The following is a 23922-nucleotide window of genomic DNA, read 5'->3' on the forward strand; positions in this document are numbered from 1 at the left end:
AGTCTTGCTCATATACAGTCCAAGGTCTAACAATGACACAGCTTCTTGTCTTTGCTTCTGTTCCGTGGGTTCTTTGGCATAGCTTGGATTAGATGAACCAGGGGTGGATGTTGGGCGAGTGGGCTTATAAACAAAAGACCCTCTCCATAAATGCACAGCAGAGTAATGTATTAGCAGCAGCATGATCCAGCACCAGTAGCCAAAAGTGATAAAAAGAGCAAAAATAGATCAAAGTTATCATTTCCTTAGGAGGCTTTTCTTTATAGCAAAATAAAATAGTTGCACTATTTACAAAAACAAGGTTTCCATAACACAAATAAAGTTCTTTATACTTCCTTCTTTGGGTTGTGACTTTTCCGGGCTGTAATGGCCATGTTCCAGAAGCATTCCCTCCTGACATTTCACCCACATCAATGGCAGGCATCCTCAGAGGTTGTGAGGACTGTTGGAACCTAGCTGAGGAAGGTTTATATATCTGTGGAAGCTCCAGGGTGGGAGAAAGAGCTTTTGTCTGGGAGGCCAGTGTGAATGTTGTAATTAATCACCTTCATTAGCATTGATAGTCTTGCCAGCATCAAGGCCTGGCTTCTCCCTGCCTGGGGGAATCCTTTGTTCAAAGGTGTTAGCTGCCCCTGATTGATTAATTTCTGGAATTCTCATGTTTTCTCAGTGTTGTTCTTTATTTTCTGTCCTGATTTTCGAGTTTTTTTTAATACTGGTAGCCAGATTTTGTTCATTTTCATGGCTTCCTCCTTTCTGTTGAAATTGTCCACATGCTTATGGATTTCAGTGGCTTCTCTGTGTAGTCTGACTTCCTTCTTTGTTTCCACACTGGGCTTCTTTCTCATGCAGATAAACAGCTTCGCTCTCACAAAGCTCACACTGAGGCCTACTAACACTGAGGCCTTCTCATATTGAGGCCTACTAACACTGACGCCTTCTCATACTGAGGCCTACTAACACTGAGGCCTTCTTTTACTGAGGCCTACTGAGGCCTTCTCATACTGAGGCCTACTAACACAGGCTTTCTCACACTGAGCCCTACTCACACTGAAGCCTACTGAGCTACAGGCACACCTGCTTATATTGAACTGCGTCTTTTGCTGAGTCATTGCACCAAATTTTAACCCTTTCAGTGCTTGACTCACATTTTTGTAATTAAAAATACCTAGTTAATTTTTAATACTTCTGACAGTGGACACCTCGATTTCCACAGTTTCCTTAGTTTTCACCTGTAATCCGGGTCAAATTCCCTTTGCCTTCCCGCTGTGGGTAGACCAATTTAGTCTCTTCCACTATGCCAGCTATTGCTGCCATTGCAATGTAAAGGTAGGTAATGATAGTGTGAATAATCCAAATTTGGTTGAGATTGTGCTTGCAGTTCTGGAGGGATTTTAATTTTTGTTTTGCCTAGACTTGGCAGGGGGATTTGGTTAACCAGTTAAAATTCATGATTAAATCAGGATTATGTGGTGTTCGCACAGTGTTTCCTAAATGTTAGTATTCGATCTAAGGCTGGCTGAGTGAGAAGTCTACAGGAGTAATCAATCCCTTGGGATGCGGCTGCAATACCACCGCTAGGACGAAGGTGGCGCTGTCATGCCACGGCGCTCTGATAGCCTTCGAGAGCAACCGGAAGCGGAGGTAGGGACGCGTTAAGGAGGGAGAAGGAGGAGGAGGAGAAAGAGGCCGATGGTGGGCCCTTCTCGCCGCGGCCGTCGGCGGTGATGGCGGCCGTTCTGTCCCCGCGGGTGTGTGACAGCGACCCGGCCACGCCTGGAGCCCAGTCCCTCAAGGTGAGAGCCTCTTCCCCCTTCAAGCCTCACAGAGAAGCGCCTGCAGCCAGTGAGGCCTGCCACGGCCGCCATCTTGGATCCCCTCAAAGACCTGAAGGCCTTTTCCCTCAGACAATTCTCATTGTCGAGCTATTCTTTGCCTGTGTATTTGTGAGTGGGGTGCTGTTTTGGTTAGTCGTCTACCATTTGTTGTGTTGTAGCCATGTTTTAACTGTTTTTTTAATTGGTCTTTAATCATGTTTTTAATGACCTGTTGTTCTTGTTGTGTGCCTTTGAGTCATTTCTTTCATTTTTGTCATATTTCAAGCATGGATTTTGAACTCGTGTCCTTTGTTTACTCTGTTTTGTGTATTCTTTCCAAGATATACATATACATATATACATATACATATATATATATATATATATATATATATATAATCTCTCTCGTCGTCGTCTCACTCGTTCAGTCGTTTTCGACTCTTCATGACCTCATGGACCAGTCCACGCCAGAGCTCCCTGTCGGCTGTCGCTGCCCCCAGTTCCTTCAAGGTCGAGCCAGTCACTTCAAGGATACCGTCCATCCATCTCGCCCTTGGTCGTCCTCTCTTCCTTTTTCCTTCCATTCTCTCCAGCATCATGATCTTCTCCAAGCTTTCCTGTCTTCTCATGATGTGGCCAAAATACTTCAACTTTGCCTCCAATATCCTTCCCTCCAGTGAGCAGCTGGGCATTATTTCCTGGAGGATGGACTGGTTGGATCTTCTTGCGGTCCAAGGCACTCTCAGGATTTTCCTCCAGCACCAAAGTTCAAAAGCGTCTATCTTCTTTCTCTCAGCCTTCCTTATGGTCCAGCTCTCACATCCATAGGTTACTATGGGGAATACCATTGCTTTCACTATATGATCTCTCTATATGAAATATTTATACAGTATATATTAAATAAGGAGCCCCGGTGGTGAAGTGCGTTAAAGCACTGAGCTGGAGACCCAAAGGTCCCAGGTTCAAACCCGGGGAGCGGTGTGAGTGGCCGCTGTTAGCTCCAGCTCCTGCCAACCTAGCAGTTCGAAAACATGCCAATGTGAGTAGATCAATAGGTACCGCTCTGGCGGGAAGGTAACGGCACTCCATGCAGTCATGCCAGCCACATGACCTTGGAGGTGTCTACGGACAACGCCGGCTCTTCGGCTTAGAAATGGAGATGAGCACCAACCCCCAGAGTCAGACATGACTAGACTTAACGTCAGGGGAAACCTTTACCTTTATATTTATAAGTATATTTTATCTCTCTCTCTCTCTCTCTCTCTCTCTCTCTCTATGAATATATATATATATACATATACATAGTAGAGTCTCACTTATCCAAGCTAAACGGGCCGGCAGAAGCTTGAATAAGCGAATATCTTGGATAATGAGGGATTAAGGAAAAGCCTATTACACATCAAATTAGGTTATGATTTTACAAATTAAGCACCAAAACATCATGCTTTACAACAAATTTGACAGAAAAAGCAGTTCAATACGCAGTAATGTTATGTTGTAATTACTGTATTTATGAATTTAGCACCAAAATATCATGCTATATTGAAAACATTGACTACAAAAATAGCTTGGATAATCCAGAAACTTGGATAAGCGAGGCTTGGATAAGTGAGACTACTGTATTTATAAGTATTTTCTTTCTAATATATATATTAATATAAGGACGTTGCTCAGGGGACGCCTGGATGTTTAATGTTTTTACCATTCTTGTGAGAGGCTTCTGTCATATTTCTTCATGGGGAGCTGGAGATGACAGAGGGAGCTCATCCGCACTCTCCCTGGATTCGAACCGGCAACCTTTAGTTCAGCAGTCCAGCTGGCACAAGGGTTTAACCCATTGCGCCACTGGGACATCATATAATATATGGGAGCCCCTGGTGGTGCAGCGGATTAAACTGCTGAGCTGCTGACCTTGGTGACTGAAAGGTCGGCAGTTCAAATCGGGGGAGTGGGGTGAGCTCCTGCTGTTAGCCCCAGCTTCTGTCAACCTAGCAGTTTGAAAACATTCAAATCTGAGTAGATCAGTAGGTACTGCTTCAGTGAGAAGGTAACGGTGCTCCATACAGTCATGCTGTCCACATGACCTTGGAGGCTTGTACGGACAACTTAGAAATGGAGATGAAGATCACCCCCCAGAGTCGGACTCGACTAGGCTTAATGTCAAGGGGAAACCTTTACCTTTACATCTCTCTATATATATACATGTATCTCCTTTCCTCCGTTAGGAAAATAGCTTAGAAAGAAGAGCTATAAATATATATATATACTGTACATAAAAATTACATATATTTAATATATATAAATATTGTATGTATAGAGATGTCATATATATTACATATAAAATAGATAAAACGTTGTAGTGAAATGTTTTTAATTGTGAGCTGCTTTGAATCTCCGTGTGGAGAGAAGTAGGATATAAACAAACATAATAATAATAATAATAATAATAATAATAATAATAAATATACCACCCAGCCAGATTTAAGCATGAATTTTAAACTCGTGTCCTGTGTTTCATCTCTGTTCTTAATATGTTAATATGTATTTTATAGAAACACATTTTTAACGTGTATTTGTGGTATTTTTACAATGTTTATAATAATAATAATAATAATCTTTATTTATATCTCTGTCAAAGACTGCTGGTGCCTCACTAAAGTACAACTCTCAGGATTTCATAGCACTGAATCATAGTAGTTAAAGTGCTGCCAAACTGCATTCATTTTACAGTGTAGTAGATGAACCCATAGTCCAGTGCTCAAACCACTGTGCCCCTCTGGGTAGGCTAGCTTTTATATTCCCTCTCAGTTATGGACTCATGCCTTCCTTTGCTTAAGAGAGAAAATTATTTGATGTGAAGTTGTTATCTTTTTAACAAAGTCATTTAATGGTGTGGTCCTGGAATATCCACTTAGAACTAAGTGCCATTGAATGCAGTAATTAGGCTTATCTATGGTTAAGTGGATTTACTGTGGAATGCAGACTGAAAAAGAGTGACACAAAAGAGATTTCTTGATCTGTTGAAATTGAGAGAAACATCCTTGAACCAAGTCTATAAATATTTGCACTGCAGAGATTGTTTTACAGTTTCAAAACTGAGGGCCTGAAAATGTCAGTGATTCTTCCTAACACATTATTTGTTACATAAGCAAACAAATTATTACATGGGGAAAGAAATTCCGAGACATATCTACAAGGCTAAAAATCTATAAGATGAAGATCTTGCCCAAATTTTTATTCTTGTTCCAAACCCTCCCGGTGAATATTCCTACCAATTTGTTGAAGAAGTGGGATAACTCTATCAAATAATGGGTAGTGGGAGGAAACAAAAATAGAATTGCCAACTTTTTATACTATAGTAAACAAGAAATGGGTGGTTGGGGAGCTCCCTCGTTGGGAATATACTACGAGGCAAGCCAGTTAGCGAGGCTATTAGAATTCGAATTGGAAGGGTCAAAAAAATGGGTGCAAACAGAAAAGGAAGCAAATAATTGGCAAAGGGGAACATTATTGGGAGAGAGAATTGATAGAAAAGACTTAAAGAATTTAAAAGCGGGCCCTTGTTTTTCAATGTTGTTAATCTGGAAAAAATGGCAAAATAAATTACAAATAAATAAAATTGACCCTTTCTCACTAGAAACATTGGAAAATAAGGACAAGACATTCACAAATCTAATTAGGGCACTGAAGGAAAACGGTTTCAAAAGGATTGGGGACATCATGAATCCCAAAGGAGAAATACTAAAGTGGGATAAAATAAAAGATAAATGTGGTCAAGGGAACTGGATAGCATGGTTAGATCTGTCCAGTAAAGCCCAGGCCATGAAAAGAAGAGAAGTTGTCGAAACCCCACTGGATAGAATAATTAAAAGGAAAATAGAAATAGATAAAGGAATAACTGGGCTATTGTATGATGTACTAATCACATTAACTTACAATACAAAAATAACCATTATAGATAATTGGAAACAAGAAAAAAACTTCACTGAGAAATTAATTGGGACTTGGATTGACAATATTCCTAAAATTAAGCATATAAGGATTAAAGAAACACAAAGGAAAATAATATCTAAATGGTATAGAACCCCACTCCAAGTAGCACATATAACGGGAAATACTTCAAATAAGTGTTGGCATAACTGTGGGGAAATAGGTACATTTTCCCACATGTGGTGGGACTGTAGAAAAATTCAGAACTTCTATAGAAAAATAAGAAAAATAATGGAAGAAATAATAGGGAAAGAATTAATATGGGATAAAGCTAGATACATGTCTCTCACAGTAAAGGTAAGGGAAGATAATAATAACTGGACAGAGATTCTAAAATATATGACAGCCGCAATACAAGCCACGATAGCCCGAGGATGGAGGGATGATACAAAATGGGATGTAGAAACCTGGTGGACTTATATATCAGAATATATAATTAACGATTTCATCATTCAAAAGAAAAAAATGTATACAAATAGCCTAAAAGATCAAGACTGGTTAAGGAAATGGACTGTTCTAATCGACAAAATAGACGGAGACGAAAGATACCGTACCTTGAACCTTGCGTTCCACACGATTAAACTGATGTATTGACAATTTTGAATGGCTGTTCCAGGGGGGTGGGGGGTATGGGGGGAGGGTGGGGGTGGAGGGTGATACATTTCTAAGAACTGTTTAAAATGTAATTTAAGAAATAGTTACCTTTGGAACAATGTATACTGAAATAAGTTATGTATGGCAAAAATAGTTAATTGTTATGATGTATCAAAAAGAAATAAAAAACAAACAAAAAAACCCCACATTATTTGGTACTACCATGCTTGCTTTTTAGAGAGCAGTAAAGTAGATTGATGACTGCCTATTTTTCCTCATGTCAGCTTCCAGTAAGACTAGAGACTTCTTAAAATTAAAAAATATGAGGTTTGGACTCCTGTTCCTATAAACTGGTATACAGTTTGGATAAAAATCTAACAAACCTGGGGATTAGATTAAAATTTTTGGTTTAAGTTTTTAATGTACCCTTACATTAAAGTTTAATAGATATGCAATTTGTGTATTATGGCTTTTCAGCATTTTAATATTTGTGCTTTTGGCTCAGGATGATACTGAAGAAAATTCAAACGATGGCAGCCAACCATCTAAAAGACGACGAATGGGCTCAGGGGACAGTTCACGAAGTTGTGAAACTTCAAGCCAAGATCTTAGGTATTACTCGATTTAAAACATATTTTCACCAGATTGTTTTAGTTAGTATATGTTCTTTCCCAACAAATTCCTTAATTACATTAATAATAATGTAATTGTAAAACTTTTAAATCTTTGGGCTTCACTGGATTTATTTGATTATTCACAATGTCCTGGTGTTCTTAGATTATTTCTGCATGGACTAGATCCCTGAAATTGGGTCATGTATGGTCACTACAAGAATCTATGAGTAGGACTTTGGTGTTTTTCTCTTTGAAAATGGAGAGCTGGAAGTATATCCCAGAGTGGTTAAGGTATCCTAGCTATAGCTAGAAAGGTGAAACAACAAAATATCCAGAAAATGGGACATTGTAACATTGAATAGTTAAAGTACAGGGCTTCTTTATTTATTTGACTATTCAGGACATTGGTACATTGTTAGTCTGAATACTGTAGATTATCACATGAATATAAAACAATATAAATGCAGAAAACCCTGCAAGTTGGATGACATGCCATATTATGGAGTTGTTTCAGGCTTGATCTTTCTGTGTTTAAGCTTTAGCTACTTTCCAGCTGAAAACCTGATAGAGTACAAATGGCCGCCTGATGAAACGGGAGAATACTACATGCTTCAAGAGCAAGTCAGTGAATACTTGGGTGTAACCTCCTTTAAGCGAAAGTATCCAGGTATTCATGTTATTGATAGATTGTTACTAATTAAAATGTGCACATATTTCAAATACTCAGGCCCATTCACATGAGCCAATGACTGATTGGTCTTGCTCCCATGTTCAGGTAATAAAGGCAGAGGTGCACTATCAATCTCTTTGTGAAGATGCTTGTCTGTATCTGTGGTATTCTGTGAATACTTCTCTGTGCATTAGTCCCTATAAGATGATTTGCCTTAACTGCAGAATAACCAAACTGCCTTTGCAACTGTTCATTGAAATAATGCGGATAGCATTTAATTCTTTTCTCATTCTGCTTCAATTTATCCAAAAGAAGTTAATAGGTTAATATATATATATATTTGTGGCTCCCAAAAAGAGGATGTTTTGAGCACTGAAAGTTTTACGGTTTTATTTTCATTCCTTAAAACTTTAGGTGATCTTCTGTTTGTTCCTTGCAGTAACAGTTCTTTCATTTCTTTGGATTGCTGGTAACCTTGAGCTAGTCATTCTCTTTCAAATGCAAGTTATAAGTTTGTTAACAGGGGAAATCGAATGATCTTCCTCTTAATATGGCTTTAACATAGTTGATACCAAGATTGTGAAAAACCTTGTACAGTTTATAGAAAATTAGTTGCAAAAAAGAAGAAAAAAACCCAAATGAATGCATCCTGACACCACTATAATTGTTATGGCTTAATGCTATGGAACCATGGAAGTTCTAGTTTTACAAGGTCTTTTTCCTTTTCTGCCCAAAAGTTCTGGTTTCTCACCAAGCTACAAATCCTGGGATTCTATAGCATTGAATTAAAGTGGTGTCAAACTATATTCATTCAACAGTGTAGATGCATCCTAATTTTCTCAGAGGTTTGAGGCTTTTTATGCTGCCACCTCATTTGAGGATACTCTGGAATTTATGTACCTTTTTGTATCAGTAGATTTGCACTTACGCTTTACTTTGAAGGAAAATAGGTTTGGGTAAGCAACTGTTTTACATTCCAGACAAAAATGTTCATAAGGCTTAGCGATCTGTGTATCCTCTCTTACTACTGATCCCTAGTATTGTTTCCTTAATATCCTATTTGAGGAATGTTAAGGTATATTCAACACAAGTGTTAACTATATTTACAACAATTCTTTACATTTCTTTTTCTTTTCTCACTCCCCCCCCCCCCCCCTTTTCCTGGAGATTTAGAAAGACGAGATCTATCTCACAAAGAGAAACTCTACCTCAGAGAACTAAACGTCATTACAGAAACACAGTGTACTTTAGGTGAGTACTCAAGATGATATTTTTTATTTCTTTTTATTAAGTAAGTAATATGTGACATTGATAGATGGTTTCTCATCCCAAAGGGCTTCGCATCTCACTACAGTAAGGTTCTAATTATTTGTTTTTGTTTGTATTGAAAACCTTTTGGAATATAGTTTGGGAACTTTTTTGAAATGGAGGAAGAACATGGGTAAATATCTGAAATGCTTGCTTTGACTGTAAGAACTTATTTCTGATGTGCCATGAACTTTAATGGCTTGGATCAATGTGCAGTTGGCAGACCATATATGGTCCTGGTGCTTTACATTATAGTGGTTTCACAACAAATTTAACAAGTTTAAAAATAGAAATCTTAATTTTCCAACCTTTCCCCCCACAAAATCACTTAATTAAGTTGTTGATGTACTATAGGTCTAACGGCCTTACGCAGTGATGAAGTAATTGATCTCATGATTAAAGAATATCCTGCCAAACATGCTGAATACTCTGTTATCCTTCAAGAGAAAGAACGTCAACGAATAACTGATCATTACAAAGAATATTCTGTAAGTACACATTCAGATGTAGTTCCCTTAGATTTTTCAGTAGCATGATATTACGGTATATAAGTCAACTTTATGTATAAATCAAGGGCAAGTTTTTGGGGTCAAAATATGGATTTTAATGTGATCCATGAATAAGTTGTGGTTCATTCCTCAGAGAGGGGCAAGTGCTCCTTTTATGTTCTCCTGGGATATGGGCTAAGCTCTTGCATTATGCAACTCTGCTCCAATTTAAAATAACACTTAGATTGACCTGTGGGTAAATCAACCCACGTTTTTTGGGTTGTTTTTTTTACTAAAATTTCTAGACTTGTAGATGAGTATACGCAGTTAGTGTATTTTGAGATGCAAATTTCTGCAAGCTGTGAACTAATGAAAGGAAATTTTTATTTCAGCAAATGCAACAGCAGAACACCCAAAAAGTTGAAGCTAGTAAAGTTCCAGAATACATTAAGAAAGCTGCCAAGAAAGCTGCTGAGTTCAACAGCAACTTGAACCGTGAACGAATGGAAGAAAGAAGGGCCTATTTTGATTTACAGACACATGTAAGATGTCTTTACTTGCTTTCTCAAATGACTGTTTATAGTAGAGATGTCGGTTATATTTTTCTTAGGAAGCATGGTTGTATACAGTGTTACTGCAGGGAAGGAATATACACGGACTGGCTCAAGCAATAGCCTGCACAGTTGCAATAAATTGAGGAAATCAGATTTGATGCAAGGATAAAAATAGGTTTAGAAATCACTCAGATTGAAATTGCTATGGACACACCTGCTCTGTGCTCTGATATTTATTAAAAAATTTAATTTATGTATCTGTTAATCGCATTTCTGTGAATAAAGCATCTGAAGCAGTCTGCAACAAAATGTGTTTCTAGGTAGTCTCTCATCCAAGTATTAATGAGGCTCAGCCTTCTTCAGGGTTTGAGATCAGATGTGTTGTTGTAGCCATAGGCTTTTCACTATAGCTACGTCATTAATTTATTACTCCATGTAATAATTTGCTTTAAAAAGTAAGAAGAACATTTAGAAAACAGTATTATTTTCTAACTTAAATTTCAACTGAGTGTATTTCAATTATAAGTGCATTATTAACATTTTATCTTGTACACAGCTATGGCTGAAAATATGGTAATTTTAATATAAAAATGGGAAAATGGCACATGGGAAAATACAGCCACCTTTTATAAAACTTTAGCCGTTTATATGCTTTGGAACCATTATTTTGCTCTTTCCTGCCTTTTTCCCATCCACACAGATAATGTAATACAATTAAGAGAAGGGGTGTAATTCCTCTGATTCTTCCTGTCCTTAAGCTGATTTAAACTATTGCTTGCTAGATTTGTAATTTGGAACTGAATGCCAAATAGCAAATAACCCTTGTAAATGTGCCTGACCATGTGATCTAGCAAATAACCTGAATACATTTATGTAAGGTATATAATTGCTCCATGTCAAATTATTTTGCATGTGCGTGAGAACACACAGAATGCTAATGATGATTTTGGTAGACAGAAGTTTTAATTAGCAGTTGTGTAACCCACTCTTGAGTCATAATAGATTGTGGGAATTGAACCATTCATAGATATCCCCAAGATTAAACTGTACATTACACATGGATGTGTGTGGACAAGTGCATGGTTTTGATACTGTTTCATCTTATAGAAAAGTACATCACTTAGAAGATAGAAAAGATAGAAAATGAGACCCTTGTCTTTGTATTAACAATGCAGGTTATCCAAGTGCCTCAAGGGAAATACAAAATCTTACCTACAGAAAGGACAAAAGTTAGCCCTTATCCTGTGGCCCTCATACCAGGCCAGTTTCAGGAATATTATAAAAGGTATGGTAAATGATGCATTAGCTCAAATCAGTCTGCTTTTGTGGGGCGCCGTCCATAAAAACTGATAAAGCTACGTATAAGGGAATGAGATCCTTGTGGAGAGACAGTTTGATAAAGGGGGTGTAGCAGTCTCTTTCTATAAGTTCAAAGCTGTAACCATAAAGTGTAAGATTTGCCTTGCTGGACTAGTTCAGAGTTCGCTTGGGGTCCGTAATTTGTGTCCATTTGACAGTCAAATCCTTTGAAGCCCCATTCCTCTGAATTCATTGATTTATCCCCAACACCAATATTATGAAAGCTCTTATAGAAGTGAGATTAATTTCAGAGTATCAGGCTGTTAGTATTAATAATTAAACTCAGACCTTTTAATGTTTATCATAATGCATTGTTGGCTCTTGTTTAGTCAAACATTTTAATGTCATGAACTGTAACTGTATGAACTCTGCACAGTTAGAATATATTCTATACTTATAAAATATAAATATTATGTCTGTATTAAACACTCTTTACACACTTACCAATAACATTTCGATACAATTACAAGGGAATATTTTGGGTTTAAACTAGCCTTTATTCTTGGTCATTATGCAGTTGCTTAAAATATATTGATAAGTACAACATTGTTGTTCATTATTCCACTTCAGATACTCTCCGGATGAGCTCCGCTATTTGCCACTAAATACAGCTCTTTATGAGCCTCCATTAGATCCGGAGTTGCCTGCTTTGGACAGCGATGGAGATTCAGATGATGCTGATGAGCGAGATGAAAAGCGGAAAATCAAAGGCAACTCGGTGAGCTAAAATATTGTCTGAGTTTGTTTTGTTCAATAATCTTAAATGTGTCTACACAGCTAGGGAGTTAATCATGGTAAGTTAGCAAGTGACATGGCAGACTGATACATTTGAACTGGGATTTCTCACATCTAAGCAAGGATACTAAGTTACAGTTGTATCTATCTCTACCTTTGCATTTTTGACTTTTATCAATTTGATTATGCTTTGATTTAAAATGTTGGATGATTGATATAGAATCCATTGATGCCGAGGGCTGGCTTTATGGTTTCAAAATTTAGAAAGAACTTTTTGTTCTTTCCTAGCCCAGTGCAAACAAATACACTAGGCACTCAGTTAACCAGCCTCCTTGGAGATGGGTAGATGCCAGATAAACGTAGTTTCTGACTGCTTGAGAGTTACTAATAAAAATAGACTTAACTATACCATACCCCATATTATACCATAAACTGTTTATTGAATTCATATTAATATTGAAGTACAGTAATTAAATGCAAATTAAGAGCAATAAAGAAAAAGTTAATGTGACAATTTTACTGTATTATAAAACAGATTAAAAATATTTTTTGAGTTTTTTTGCTTGTCGCATGAAGGTTCAGCTTGCTTGAGTCTACTGTATAATTATGGTGTTTTTGTTCCAGGACAATTCATCTGGCAACGTCTCTGAAGGTGAAGGCCCTCTTGAAAACCAGGAGGAACCTCTGCCGGCAAGACCGAAAGCAAGAGAGAGAAATTCCACTCCAAGAAAAGAGGGTTCCAAACGATCTGTATCCAAATCAGTTCCTGGGTACAAGGTAGAAGAAAAAAGCCCCTGACTCAGCTTCTTTACTGACCAGCCTCTCTCCTTGAAACGTTTTAACTTTGATTTTCAGAAATGTGGAACTTCTGCTTACTATACTTGACTAGCTGCTCTCCTGTTGTGCATTCCTGTTCGCTTCCTTACTTCCTGTTGCTTTATTTTTACTTGGGGCCTTACTGTTGTTACCTTGGCTGTGGAGTGGCTTCTATTTTCTGTACCCAAATTTGGTTCCTAAGCAATGGCAGCATGAAAAACGCATTTAAAAAGAAAATAAGATTCCTCCCCACCTCAGTTGTAAAACAGGTGGGTTTGTTCTTTGCAAATATAATTTGGGGATTTAGTTTGCTCCTCAGGCTGGCACTGTATAGTGTAGCTAAAACATGGCATAAATATATTGTGTTAGATTTTCCAGATGAAAGACATAACTATTTGTTTAAAATATTATTTGTTAATAACTTCAACTAAATGACTCTAATATGTAGGAAGCTCAGAGACTTTAAAAAATCCAGAACTTGTTTGTAGGGGAAAATCTACTTAACCTAATAAAATTACCCCAGGCAGTATTTTCACCTCAGTTTTGCATTTAGTGAAGGTAAGGAGTTATGGACAAAGTCAGAACCAGTAGATTCAACCTGATCTTGTAGTGTAAAACTCCTGAAAATGGTTTAGAAAATGGTTCTAAACCACAAAGCTAGAAAACAGTTAGTACTACAAAGTAAGGTCTGTGGGTTTGGTTCTCACGTTATGTGTCCAATTAAGGGACATGGAAACCAGCTCTTGATATCATGCACATACCGTTGAGGAAGAAAATAAGTTATTCAAAGAAGTCCAGAATCTCTGGACCTTAAATGTGCCCAGGACTTAAAATCGCTGTTTTAAAGCAGTGATTATTATGTTCAGTATTTTAGTCATCAGTACTACTGATGAAATTTCAGTTTAGGATTAAATGTATCATCCTATATTTCAATGGGATTTTATTTTGAAGTAAAGGAAAATAAGCAATAAGCTGCTTGGTTTCCACTGAAACTAATGGAGGATTTGCTTTATACTGTGATTAGAAGGTCAGGGATGTGTATTGCAAAGGTACAGGAAGAAAGTTAAGAAAGGTAATTCTTGTTTCCCAGAAAAGGTCCTTAAGTGACCTCTAGTCTGAGAAGTTGTGTAGCACAAGTAACCTAGTTTTAAAGTTCTGTGAACCCTTAACCCAAATTCATAGCTACGTCGAATTCTTTAAAAAAAAATAATCTAAATCCCCCCTCCCCCAACTTACCTGTTAGTGCTCCACAGCTTTCATTGGAAAAGGCTTCCAGGAATTATTATTATTATATAAATTATATAAATACGTAATTTCAGACTGTGTTACAGAAATGTTAAGTAACGCCCATTTCTCCTGTCAGAAATTATTTTTAAGGGAGATTTAAACTTTCGCAGAACGCCTCTATTTTTACATACTTACATTGCAAAATGTTTATTTTATTGCTGAATCAAACACATGCCAGTAATTTACGTAACCCAAAGAAATAGCTTGAGAAGGCATTGTAGCATTTTTGAACTTTTGGTGTTGTGTGAACAAAGGTTGTGATATATAGTTTGGCTAGTATTTTATTCGAAGTTACAGCATCAAGAATTGACTGCTAAAGCTCTTGGCTCCTAAAGATAAAATCCCTTTTTGGGGATTTTATACTGAGTTAAAAATATATCCAGGTGATTCTTGGCCACTGATTCAAAACTATCCATATTGTAGTAATCCTTACTGCAGCTACCATTTATTTCATGGGAATTTTGGTAGAGTCCCCCAGTACATTGGCTCCAAGAATACAATATAAACTGCTTTGAGGAGATAATAATAGTGCCCATTCCCTCTCCCCCAAAATTATGGCACTTACTCTTTCTTCTGCCTAACTTTCACTCCGGACTTGTTTTAAACAAGTGATATGTTTTATTTTAACTTTGCTGGAGATTGCTAAACTGTCTGTAGCAGGTATTGATACATCATGTGCCTAAGTTAACATTTAAATGGAGCATCAGTGGCTTTCCCCAGGAACCTCCAATATTTATGATGATTTTATTCACTATCCAGAGAGAATAATCCTTATATTGTAATTTTCATTTTAAACATTGAAAGAATCTTTAGGATATGCAGGCATACTGCTAACATGGAATGGAAAGCATGGTTTACAACAGACCATGTTTCCATTTTAAATAGGCACGTTCCTTTTTATTAAGCTTTTAAAACATTTCCTGGCCTCCTGATAGGGGGAATGGTTCCCCACCTGCTATTCCTCAGGAGCCATTATTTGTTACTTTACTGATAAAGGACTGACAGTATTCTTTGCTCGAGACTAAGGGAGATTTGCACTTAGGCGAGTTAAACATGAAGCAAGGGACTGCCTTGCAATCTTGGCATCCTCATCGCCCCACTCGGCATTTGCCCCGTCCCAGAATTCCCTTGTTCATGTTAATTTGCTGTGAAAACAGGAAAGCCTTATATTCTGACAGTGTGACTTCTGGAAGCACAGATTGCTTGTTTACTATTTTAGGCCTAGCCACATTTTAGCAGTTTAAATTCCAACAAATTGATTCGGTTGCTACATTGATGGTCCAACAAACCATAGTTTATTGAAGTAGGAGCAGGTAAACACACTCCATATTTGCTTCTCTTGTTTGTCCAGTTTCAAAGAAGAGTTCTTGGTTTGTTGATGCACAATACTTCCCATAGTCTGTGAACCATAACTGGAGCTTGAAAGACCAGGAAATCTCCTCCAAAGGCAAGCATTAGCAGTAATCAGTAGTTCTTGTGACAGCAAACCATGGTTTGTTGAACCAGGAATGTCCAATATCAGAGAGGAGTTCTTGGTTTGTTGATGCACAACTTTCCATAGTTTGAAAACCAGAACAGTAGCTTGACAGACCAGGAAATCTTCTCCAAAGCCAAGCATTAGCAGCCATCATAGATCTGGCTTCGTCAAACTGGTTTATTGAACCAGGAATGTTACCTATTAACTATCCTTATGTCTTCGGTGGGAATTAAACAGTTTGTGTGCTGCCTTAACCTTAAAATGTAGCTTGGCAGTGAATCTTTGTCCTCATCCTTTGTTCAGGACTGCAGTGTGGCAGGCAGCATTTTCCAGTGTCCCATCCCCAAGCCATTTTTATTTCATTCTTATGTCACTTGAATTGCTTTGAAATGTGAATAGGCTTTCCCTTATATTTCATTTTTTATAGGGAGGTTCTTTTAGTTTGTATGTTGTGACTATTTACTCTTTGGTTTGTGGAAATAGGAAGGGAGGGAAGCTTAGTAGCGAGAGTACTTTCACGGGTGCCGTGTTCAGCATCTAGGCTGCAATAAAGTATTGACTTTCGCACACCATAACACGGAAGTAGTAATTCACAGGTAGCATAGTTTGGGATTATTGAAAGAATTTCCTTACACTACCACATAGGAGTAGAATATAAATATGGTAAGAAGGTTAGAAAAATGCACTTGCTGTTTCCTCTGTATTGATCTAGCTTAAAACACAAGAAATCTTACCGGTCGAATGTAACAGTGCAGCAGGATGGACACTGCAGGACTGAGGTGTAATCCTTTTGCCGGGCGGAGCAGGGTATATATAGAAAGGTATCCGAGTAGGAGTAGGATAGCCAATAGAAAGGATTTTCTATGTATGTTTTCACTTCCATGGTATTTATTATTTTGTAGAGATATTTGTGAATGTTAGACTCCTTTTATCATTTTGGTTTATATTTATGTATAAAACAGGTGGACTATGCTTTTTTTAAAAAAATAAATAAGCAAAAATTATTCACTCCCGCCTCTGTCATCTTTTTGGAAAAGAGCTATTGATAAGTGCCTGTGGGTGTTTAAAGGAAAACTCTGGAGGCCGACCAAATTACTGCCCTCGCTTTCAGGCTTAATCAGCTCAGAAACCTGAAACCAGGCTAATGCATAGTAGCGTGGAATGTTCTTTTTCTTGAAGATGTTAGTTCTTTCAGATTATTAGGAAATGCCAACCTAAAACTGCAACTTTAGATATTTTAGAAAGTGAGGATTAACACCCCCCCCACTCGCATTGTGTTGTGTTTGAGTACAAAAGAACAATTTTGCTCTCTAGTAAATCTGGTTTATAGGCCATCTCCTGGTCACATAACGATAGTTGTCCAGTGCAAGTCTATGTCACTGCTGTGAAAGTAGATTGGCAACTGTTTAGGGAGGTGAGCAGGAAGAATATTTTCCTTTTGTTTAGTAAAATCATGCCAGATTACAGTTCTTTTGGCTGTAGAGATCTGTTTGGTTTTCATGTAGTCTCATGCTAATACCAAGGAAACAATGCCACACTTGTAAACTTCCATGCTGCCACCATCATATGGGAAGGAACACCAAAGGAATCGTAGCCTGAAAAGGTCTTGCAAAATTAATCTAATCCAATCTGACCAGTGTAGGCAACCTCTTGCTACAGACATACCAATTGGTAAAGTTCTAACAAAGGAAGAACCACCATCTTTCAGAGTTAAATCTCTGTCACACTCATACTGTCAGGATGCTGTTCATGGCATTTAGTTTAGATCCTAGTCTTTGGAACACCAGAAAACCAAATTGCTACATGGCCCCTTTGTTTATTTGAAGATAGCTCTCATGTTGCTTCTTCACTCAGTCATTCTCCTAGCACGGGGCTATGAGGTCTCCCATTGTCTTCTCTGGGCATGTTCCAGCAGTTGATTATTTCTTCGCGACCAGCAGATATTGTCTATGCAGACATAGGAATGCCAAAAGGATAGGAGTGCTAGCTGCCCTGTAATACATAAATACTTATACCAGTAATGTTGGTATTATTTATGGAAGACTAGTTTAAATTTCAAATTGTCTACTGAAATGTCATTTGAGACTTCAATGTGGAGAGAGAACAAAAACAGGATTAGGCTAGTTTACACAGTTTAAAGTTCATATATATATATATATATATATATATATATATATATATGATTATGAATTGTTTCTCAGAACATATTACTCTTTCATATAAAATGTAGTTAAATGGGGGGGGGGGAAATAGTGCAAATAATTTAACTGGTTAATTTCAATAGCTGGTTCTGTGCTCAGACTTTGGACTATAGTCGAGGAGAAGACAAATGCTCTTCCCCATTTCAGAACTAAGTACCATTTGTAGCTTGTCCACTTTCTCCGATGTAAGGTGAGCTTCAGGACATTGTGAACAGATGTCAGTTCATAAGGCTCTGCAGAGCTAGGTACCATGCTTTTAGAGAGATTGGGCAGAGACACATTCGGGACTTGCCTTGAAGACTAGGCCAAAGAAGCCTTTGACGTATTGCTTCCCTACACTTAGATGAAGCTCTCTGAGCAGTTCACCATACATAAAACCATTAAAATATAACAAAAAAACCCACTCAAATATCTAAACTGAATAAATAAAGCAAAGCCAAAGTAATAATGAAATCATCAGGAGTGTAAAATACCTACAAATGTATATATGTGTCTTCAAGACACCTGTTGCCTTGTGGCAACCCCATGAATTTTCCTAGGGTTTTCTTAGATAAGGAATCCTCAGAGGTGGTTTTGCTAGTGAAATATAGCTGACATGATCTGGAATTTTAGCTCCTGAGATCAGACAGAGTCTAGTGCCTTTAGGATATAATTACAATTGTACCAATACATAAAAAATCCAACCGAAACTAAAAAAGCAGAGAAATTACCAGCACTTTTCTTTTGTGTATCTGCTAATATTTTTTTTCAAACATGTCTTGATGAAACATATAATATAAGTGATTAATTAATTCAGCTTTATTTTAAAAAATCTAGAAATGCAGTAGAATGTTTAGCACACTTTTACTATCTTTCTGTAGATGAAGGCAACACCTGGAATGTCCCAATTCACATCTTAGCCGTTAATCAATAGGCTTCCTTAGAATGCCCACTACCTAGCTAAGCTTAAGTAAAAGTTACAGTAAGTAAAAGGTAACACAGGATTCCTGGCAAATTACAGCTTGGTTTGCATATGCTTTCTTGGCCTGGGGTTAGGTTGGTAAAATATTAATGCAGTTCTCTTTGCACATACTTTTAAAGTATTCTGTTCATTTCTTTCCCCGATTTCTTTGTTATGATCAGTGCTTCTTGATTTGTCATCATCCCCTTTGATTCACGTCCCCTGAGAAGAATTTGTAGAAATAAAAATCAAGAGCTTCTATTCTTTTTTACAAAAAAAACAAACCTGTATCAGTTCTTCTGGAATGAATTTATAGCCCTCTTCTACCCTTCCAGCCAAAGGCCTTTCCAAATGCTATATGTGGGATTTGTCTGAAGGGTAAGGAGTCCAACAAGAAAGGGAAGGCGGAAGCCCTTATACACTGCTCCCAGTGTGAAAACAGTGGTAAGTAATGCAACCCAGTTTTACTATCTCTTATTTAAAGGGATGAAAGCAGTTGGAGGGGGGGGGAGGGCGAAATACAAAATTTATTATTTATTTATTTACAGTATTTATATTCCACCCTTCTCACCCCGAAGGGGACTCAGGGCGGATCACATTGCACACATATAAGGCAACCATTCAATGCCATAACATAGAACAGAGAGAGACGCAGGCACGGGCTGGCCTCGAACTCATGACCTCTTGGTCAGAGTGATTTGTTACAGCTGGCTGCTAACCAGCCTGTGCCACAGCCCAGCCCAAATCAAATTCACTTCTTGGGGAGCAATTTTTAAAAGGCTGTAGCATTGGGCAGAACTCTGGGTGGCAATTTCAAGTGTGACTGGAGGGAGCAAGCTTGTTTTCTGCTGCCTTGGAGACTAGGACATGGGACAATGCCTTCAAAATACAGGAAAGGAGATTCCACCTGAACATTAGGGAGAACTTCCTGTGAGAGTTGTTCAGCAGTAGAACTCTGCCCCGGAGTGTGGTGGAGGCTTCTTTGGAGGCATTTAAGCAGAGGCTGGATGGCCATCTGTTGGGGGTGCTTTGAATGCGATTTTCCTGCTTCTTGGCAGAATGGGATTGGACTGGATGGCCCACGAGGTCTCTTCCAACTTTATGATTCTACGATCCTATGACTGTTATGTATTTGAAGTTCCTACATAGCTGTTAATTTAGGAAGTCCCAAATCCCTTGTGATTGACAGGGATCTCTTGCCATTAATCAAGATGGTAGAATATTTGGTTTCTCTAGCAGAGTAGAGTGCACGTAGCCAGTACTATAGATGAACTTATGGTAGGGAGCAGGAGAGGAAATACACCAGATGCTCTGATATGTTTTGAAAAAGGTAAACACTTAATTTTATTGTTGCAGGTAATACATCTCAGATAAAAAGAGTAGATAGTCAAAAGGAAAAGTAATCTACCTTTGGTAGAAGAGCCATGTAAGGCATCTCAAGGCAGAGAGAAGCCGCATGGTGCTTCCTTCTCAAACAAAGCCCTTCAGAATCAAGAGAAGGAATAGACATGTTTCCCAATCGATCGAGGAGTTGAGAAAGGGATTGAGCTGGAATTTGCTGTTTAGTATTGTAACTATGGTTCTTAGCTTACACATTCCCCTGTTTTCCCCAAAATAAAACCTGACTTGAAAATAAGCCCTAGCATGATTTTTCTTCAGGATACTCGTAAATATGCCAAAAATGAGCCTCAGTTAAGACTGTCAACCAGACAAATGCATTTGCCAGTAGTACGTCCATTGCAACACACGAGAGACATATCGAATTATAATAAAATTAGTATGTAATTACAGTAGAGTGTCGCTTATCCAACCTTCACTCATCCAACGTTCTGTTCCACAGCTGTTTCTCTAGGCAGCAATTATATCTTTATTTGTAGTCATTTTTTTAGTAGTCAATGTTTTTATAGTCAGTGTTTTCAATACATTGCAATGTTTTGGTGCTAAATTCATAAATACAGTAATTACTATATAACGTTACCATGTACTGAACTGCCTTTTCTTTCAATTTATTGTAAAACATTATGTTTTGGTGCTTAATTTGTAAAATCATAATGTAATTTGACGTTTAATAGACTTTTCCTTAATCCTCCTTATTATCCAATATTTTTGCTTATCCAACATTCTGTCGGCCTGTTTATATTGGATAAGTGAGACTCTACTGTAAATATAAAATAAAGAATATTGTTGACATAACAGGATGACGATGGTGTTGTTGTGTGTTTTCTGGGCTGTATGGCCATGTTCCAGAAGTATGCTCTCTAACCCTATATATACCTCATAACTTCTGAGGATGCCTGCCATAGATGTGGGCGAAACGTCAGGAGAGAATACTTATGGAACATGGCCATACAGCCTGTAAACCATACAACCACCCTGTGATCCTGGCCATGAAAACCTTCGACAACATGATGACGATGTTCCAGAAGATGACTGTCTTTGAGTAAATGTCAATTTTTGAACATAAATGAATGTAGGTTATTGCACATGAAAAAAGATATCCCTAATACATCTTTTGGAGCAAACCTGGTATTATTTTTTGGGGGGAAATACAGTATAAAGACCATATAGGATTCTGGCCAGTATCTCTATAAAACACTAGAATGAATGGAGATATGTAGGTGTGTAGAAATCCATCCTTAAATCATTTCTATTAAAAGGTGCTTTATCTGGCTATTGTAGTAACAGTCTTGGTTTTGATGCAGGCCACCCTTCCTGTCTGGACATGTCTGCGGAGCTTGTGGCGATCATTAAGACCTATCCCTGGCAGTGCATGGAATGCAAGACGTGCATCATATGCGGCCAGCCTCACCATGAGGAAGAGATGATGTTCTGCGACCTCTGTGACCGTGGCTATCATACCTTTTGCGTGGGACTTGGTGCTATCCCCTCAGGTAGTTATTTATCCAAGTTACTTTTTATTCAGAGACTAAGCTCAGCTTGCTTCTTACCTTCTGCTTCCAAGGCTACAAAGAAAAAGCTGGAGCAGGCATGGGCAAACTATGGCCCTTCAGGTGTTTTGGATCTCAACTCCCACAACTACTAACAGCCTACTGTTAGCTGAAGCCCAAAACACCTGGAGGGCTGAAGTTTGCCCATGCCTGTATGCAGGGCCGGTCGGAGATAAATTTAAATATTAAGCGGGGGTCCTGAAAAGCGCCCCCCGCCAGCCCCGCCTCCTGCGCCCTGGCCCCGCCTCCCACCCAGCGTGCCCTGGCCCCACCTCCCACGCTGCGTGGCACACTGGGTGGGAGGTGGGGCCAGGGTTGGCCCCGCCTCCCATGCTATTCGCCCTGGCCCCGCCAGGGTTGGAAAGAGGGAGCCTTCGCCGCCCGGGGAGGGGAGGATGGGATCCCTCCTCCCCTTCCCGGGCGGCGAAAGAGAGAGGCTTCGCCGCCCGCGGAGGGGAGGATGGGATCCCTCCTCCCCTCCCCGGGCGGCGAAAGAGGGAGCCACAAGGGCAGGGCGCACTGGTCGGGCGGCGGGGCACCGTCAGAGCGGTGCCCCGCCTCCCGCCCAGCCTGACGGCACCCCCCCGGGACCTGCGCCCGAGGCGGCGGCGTCACGTGGCCTCCATGGTGGGGCCGGCCCTGCCTGTATGTAAAGCATTACTTCCAAGTGACAGAGGTTCTTTCTGTATCCCACACAAGTGAGATGACCACTCCCTACGAGTTTTTGCAGCTTTTTCCATGTTTTTATGATTGAACCAATTCAGAAATGACATTTATAACCCAGGAACATAAATTGTGTTACAAAGTATTATTGCCAAAAAAAACCCCTGTGAAAAGCTCACCTTAGGGTTGACATAAGTCGAAACAACTTGAAGGCACAGAACAACATATTCCTTTAATTTTGAGGGCTGCTTGTAATGCTAAAAATGTGTCACCTGGTTCTTTGTGGAATCAAGGCAACATCATTTCTATCAAGGAAACGGGTCTGACACACAAGGAACTAACACAAGTAACTCTCTCGCTGAACATCAAATCAGGGAAATGTGATTAGTATACCATCTGAGTAAAAAGGTATATCATCTGAATAATTGAAATATAAAGAGATCCCATGACTTCATGGGAAGTGAGGGGGTGAATCTTAGCTTTATTTAAATACATACTTTCAGTGGTATAGAAATGGGGAAAAAGTAGTCTTATTCTGAACCAATAGTTGTATGTAAATACCAAAACCCGCATCCCAACCCATTTACACTGACCATTTAATGTAGATCTACACTATCTTCAAAATGCAGTGGCTATAGACAACTGCCCACAAAAGTCCAAACAAAAGACCTTAATGTGCACCAGTGCTCTGTGGTTTGTCATCACTGTTCAGACCTCAAACTATATTGAATATATTGGGATTGTAAATTTGAATAATATACATAAGTTATGCATTCTTGACTATGGTCATGAATTCCAGCCCTTGAACCCACCTTTTTTTCCTTTCTTGTTCCAAACTAGGGATTGTTGCAGTCTGTCCACTATTACACATTTTGCCTCCTTTTAACGCAAAGCTCTTGCTTCGTAGGTCGCTGGATCTGCGACTGTTGTGAGCGGCAGCCCCCGATCCCCAGGGGCAGAGGGAGAAGAGGAAAGAACAGCAAAGAAGGGTGAAAAACACACAATTACATTCTGTCTAAACTGCACAAAAAAACAAGTGCTCAGCTTGGTGCTATTCTACCAACCACTCTGTCTAAGGAAAAATACCACTCGAAACATTGTTCACCAAATAAAGTTTTTTTAATTTCAGTACAGTGGGGAGGATTATTGGGTACATTCTGTTCATGGCTCTGATTTTCAACTGACAGCCCCAGAAAGAGGAAAAGTGTCTTATCTGTCCACATACAATTTGTTGAAAGGATCCAGAGTTGTATTTGTATATATATAGAAAAAGCTGCACAGCAGATACATTGCATAGCAATCACTTGTGTCCTCCTCTTGAGGAAAAGGTTGACAATTAAGAGAAGTGCTGTTCAAAAACAGAATGGCAGTGAAGTGGGGGATAAGATCTGTTTTGTAAAGAATTCACAAGCATCTTGTAGCACAGAGTTGACATTGCTATGCTTGAATGAACCAATGGCA

At 38.8% G+C, this 23922-nt stretch overlaps 1 protein-coding gene across 2 annotated transcripts; it reads left to right on the forward strand.

Moving 5' to 3' along the window:
• The first annotated feature begins 1626 nt into the window (after positions 1–1626).
• phf10 (PHD finger protein 10) lies at positions 1627–23589 on the forward strand. 2 transcript variants are annotated; one of them, XM_003220738.4, is made up of 12 exons: positions 1627–1796; positions 6907–7013; positions 7552–7682; positions 8853–8936; positions 9348–9481; positions 9874–10023; positions 11211–11320; positions 11965–12112; positions 12754–12906; positions 19186–19294; positions 21553–21741; positions 23369–23589. In XM_003220738.4, the coding sequence occupies exons 1-12, from the start codon at positions 1728–1730 to the stop codon at positions 23452–23454; spliced, it is 1470 nt and encodes a 489-aa protein (XP_003220786.1). In that variant the 5' UTR covers positions 1627–1727; the 3' UTR covers positions 23455–23589. The 2 variants fall into 2 exon arrangements, with proteins under 2 accessions (XP_003220786.1, XP_008108476.1); XM_008110269.3 differs by having other exon boundaries at positions 8859–8936.
• Positions 23590–23922: the final 333 nt, after the last annotated feature.

Source organism: Anolis carolinensis, chromosome 5, assembly GCF_035594765.1.
Source record: "Anolis carolinensis isolate JA03-04 chromosome 5, rAnoCar3.1.pri, whole genome shotgun sequence".
In the NCBI taxonomy this organism is placed as follows: domain Eukaryota; kingdom Metazoa; phylum Chordata; class Lepidosauria; order Squamata; family Dactyloidae; genus Anolis; species Anolis carolinensis.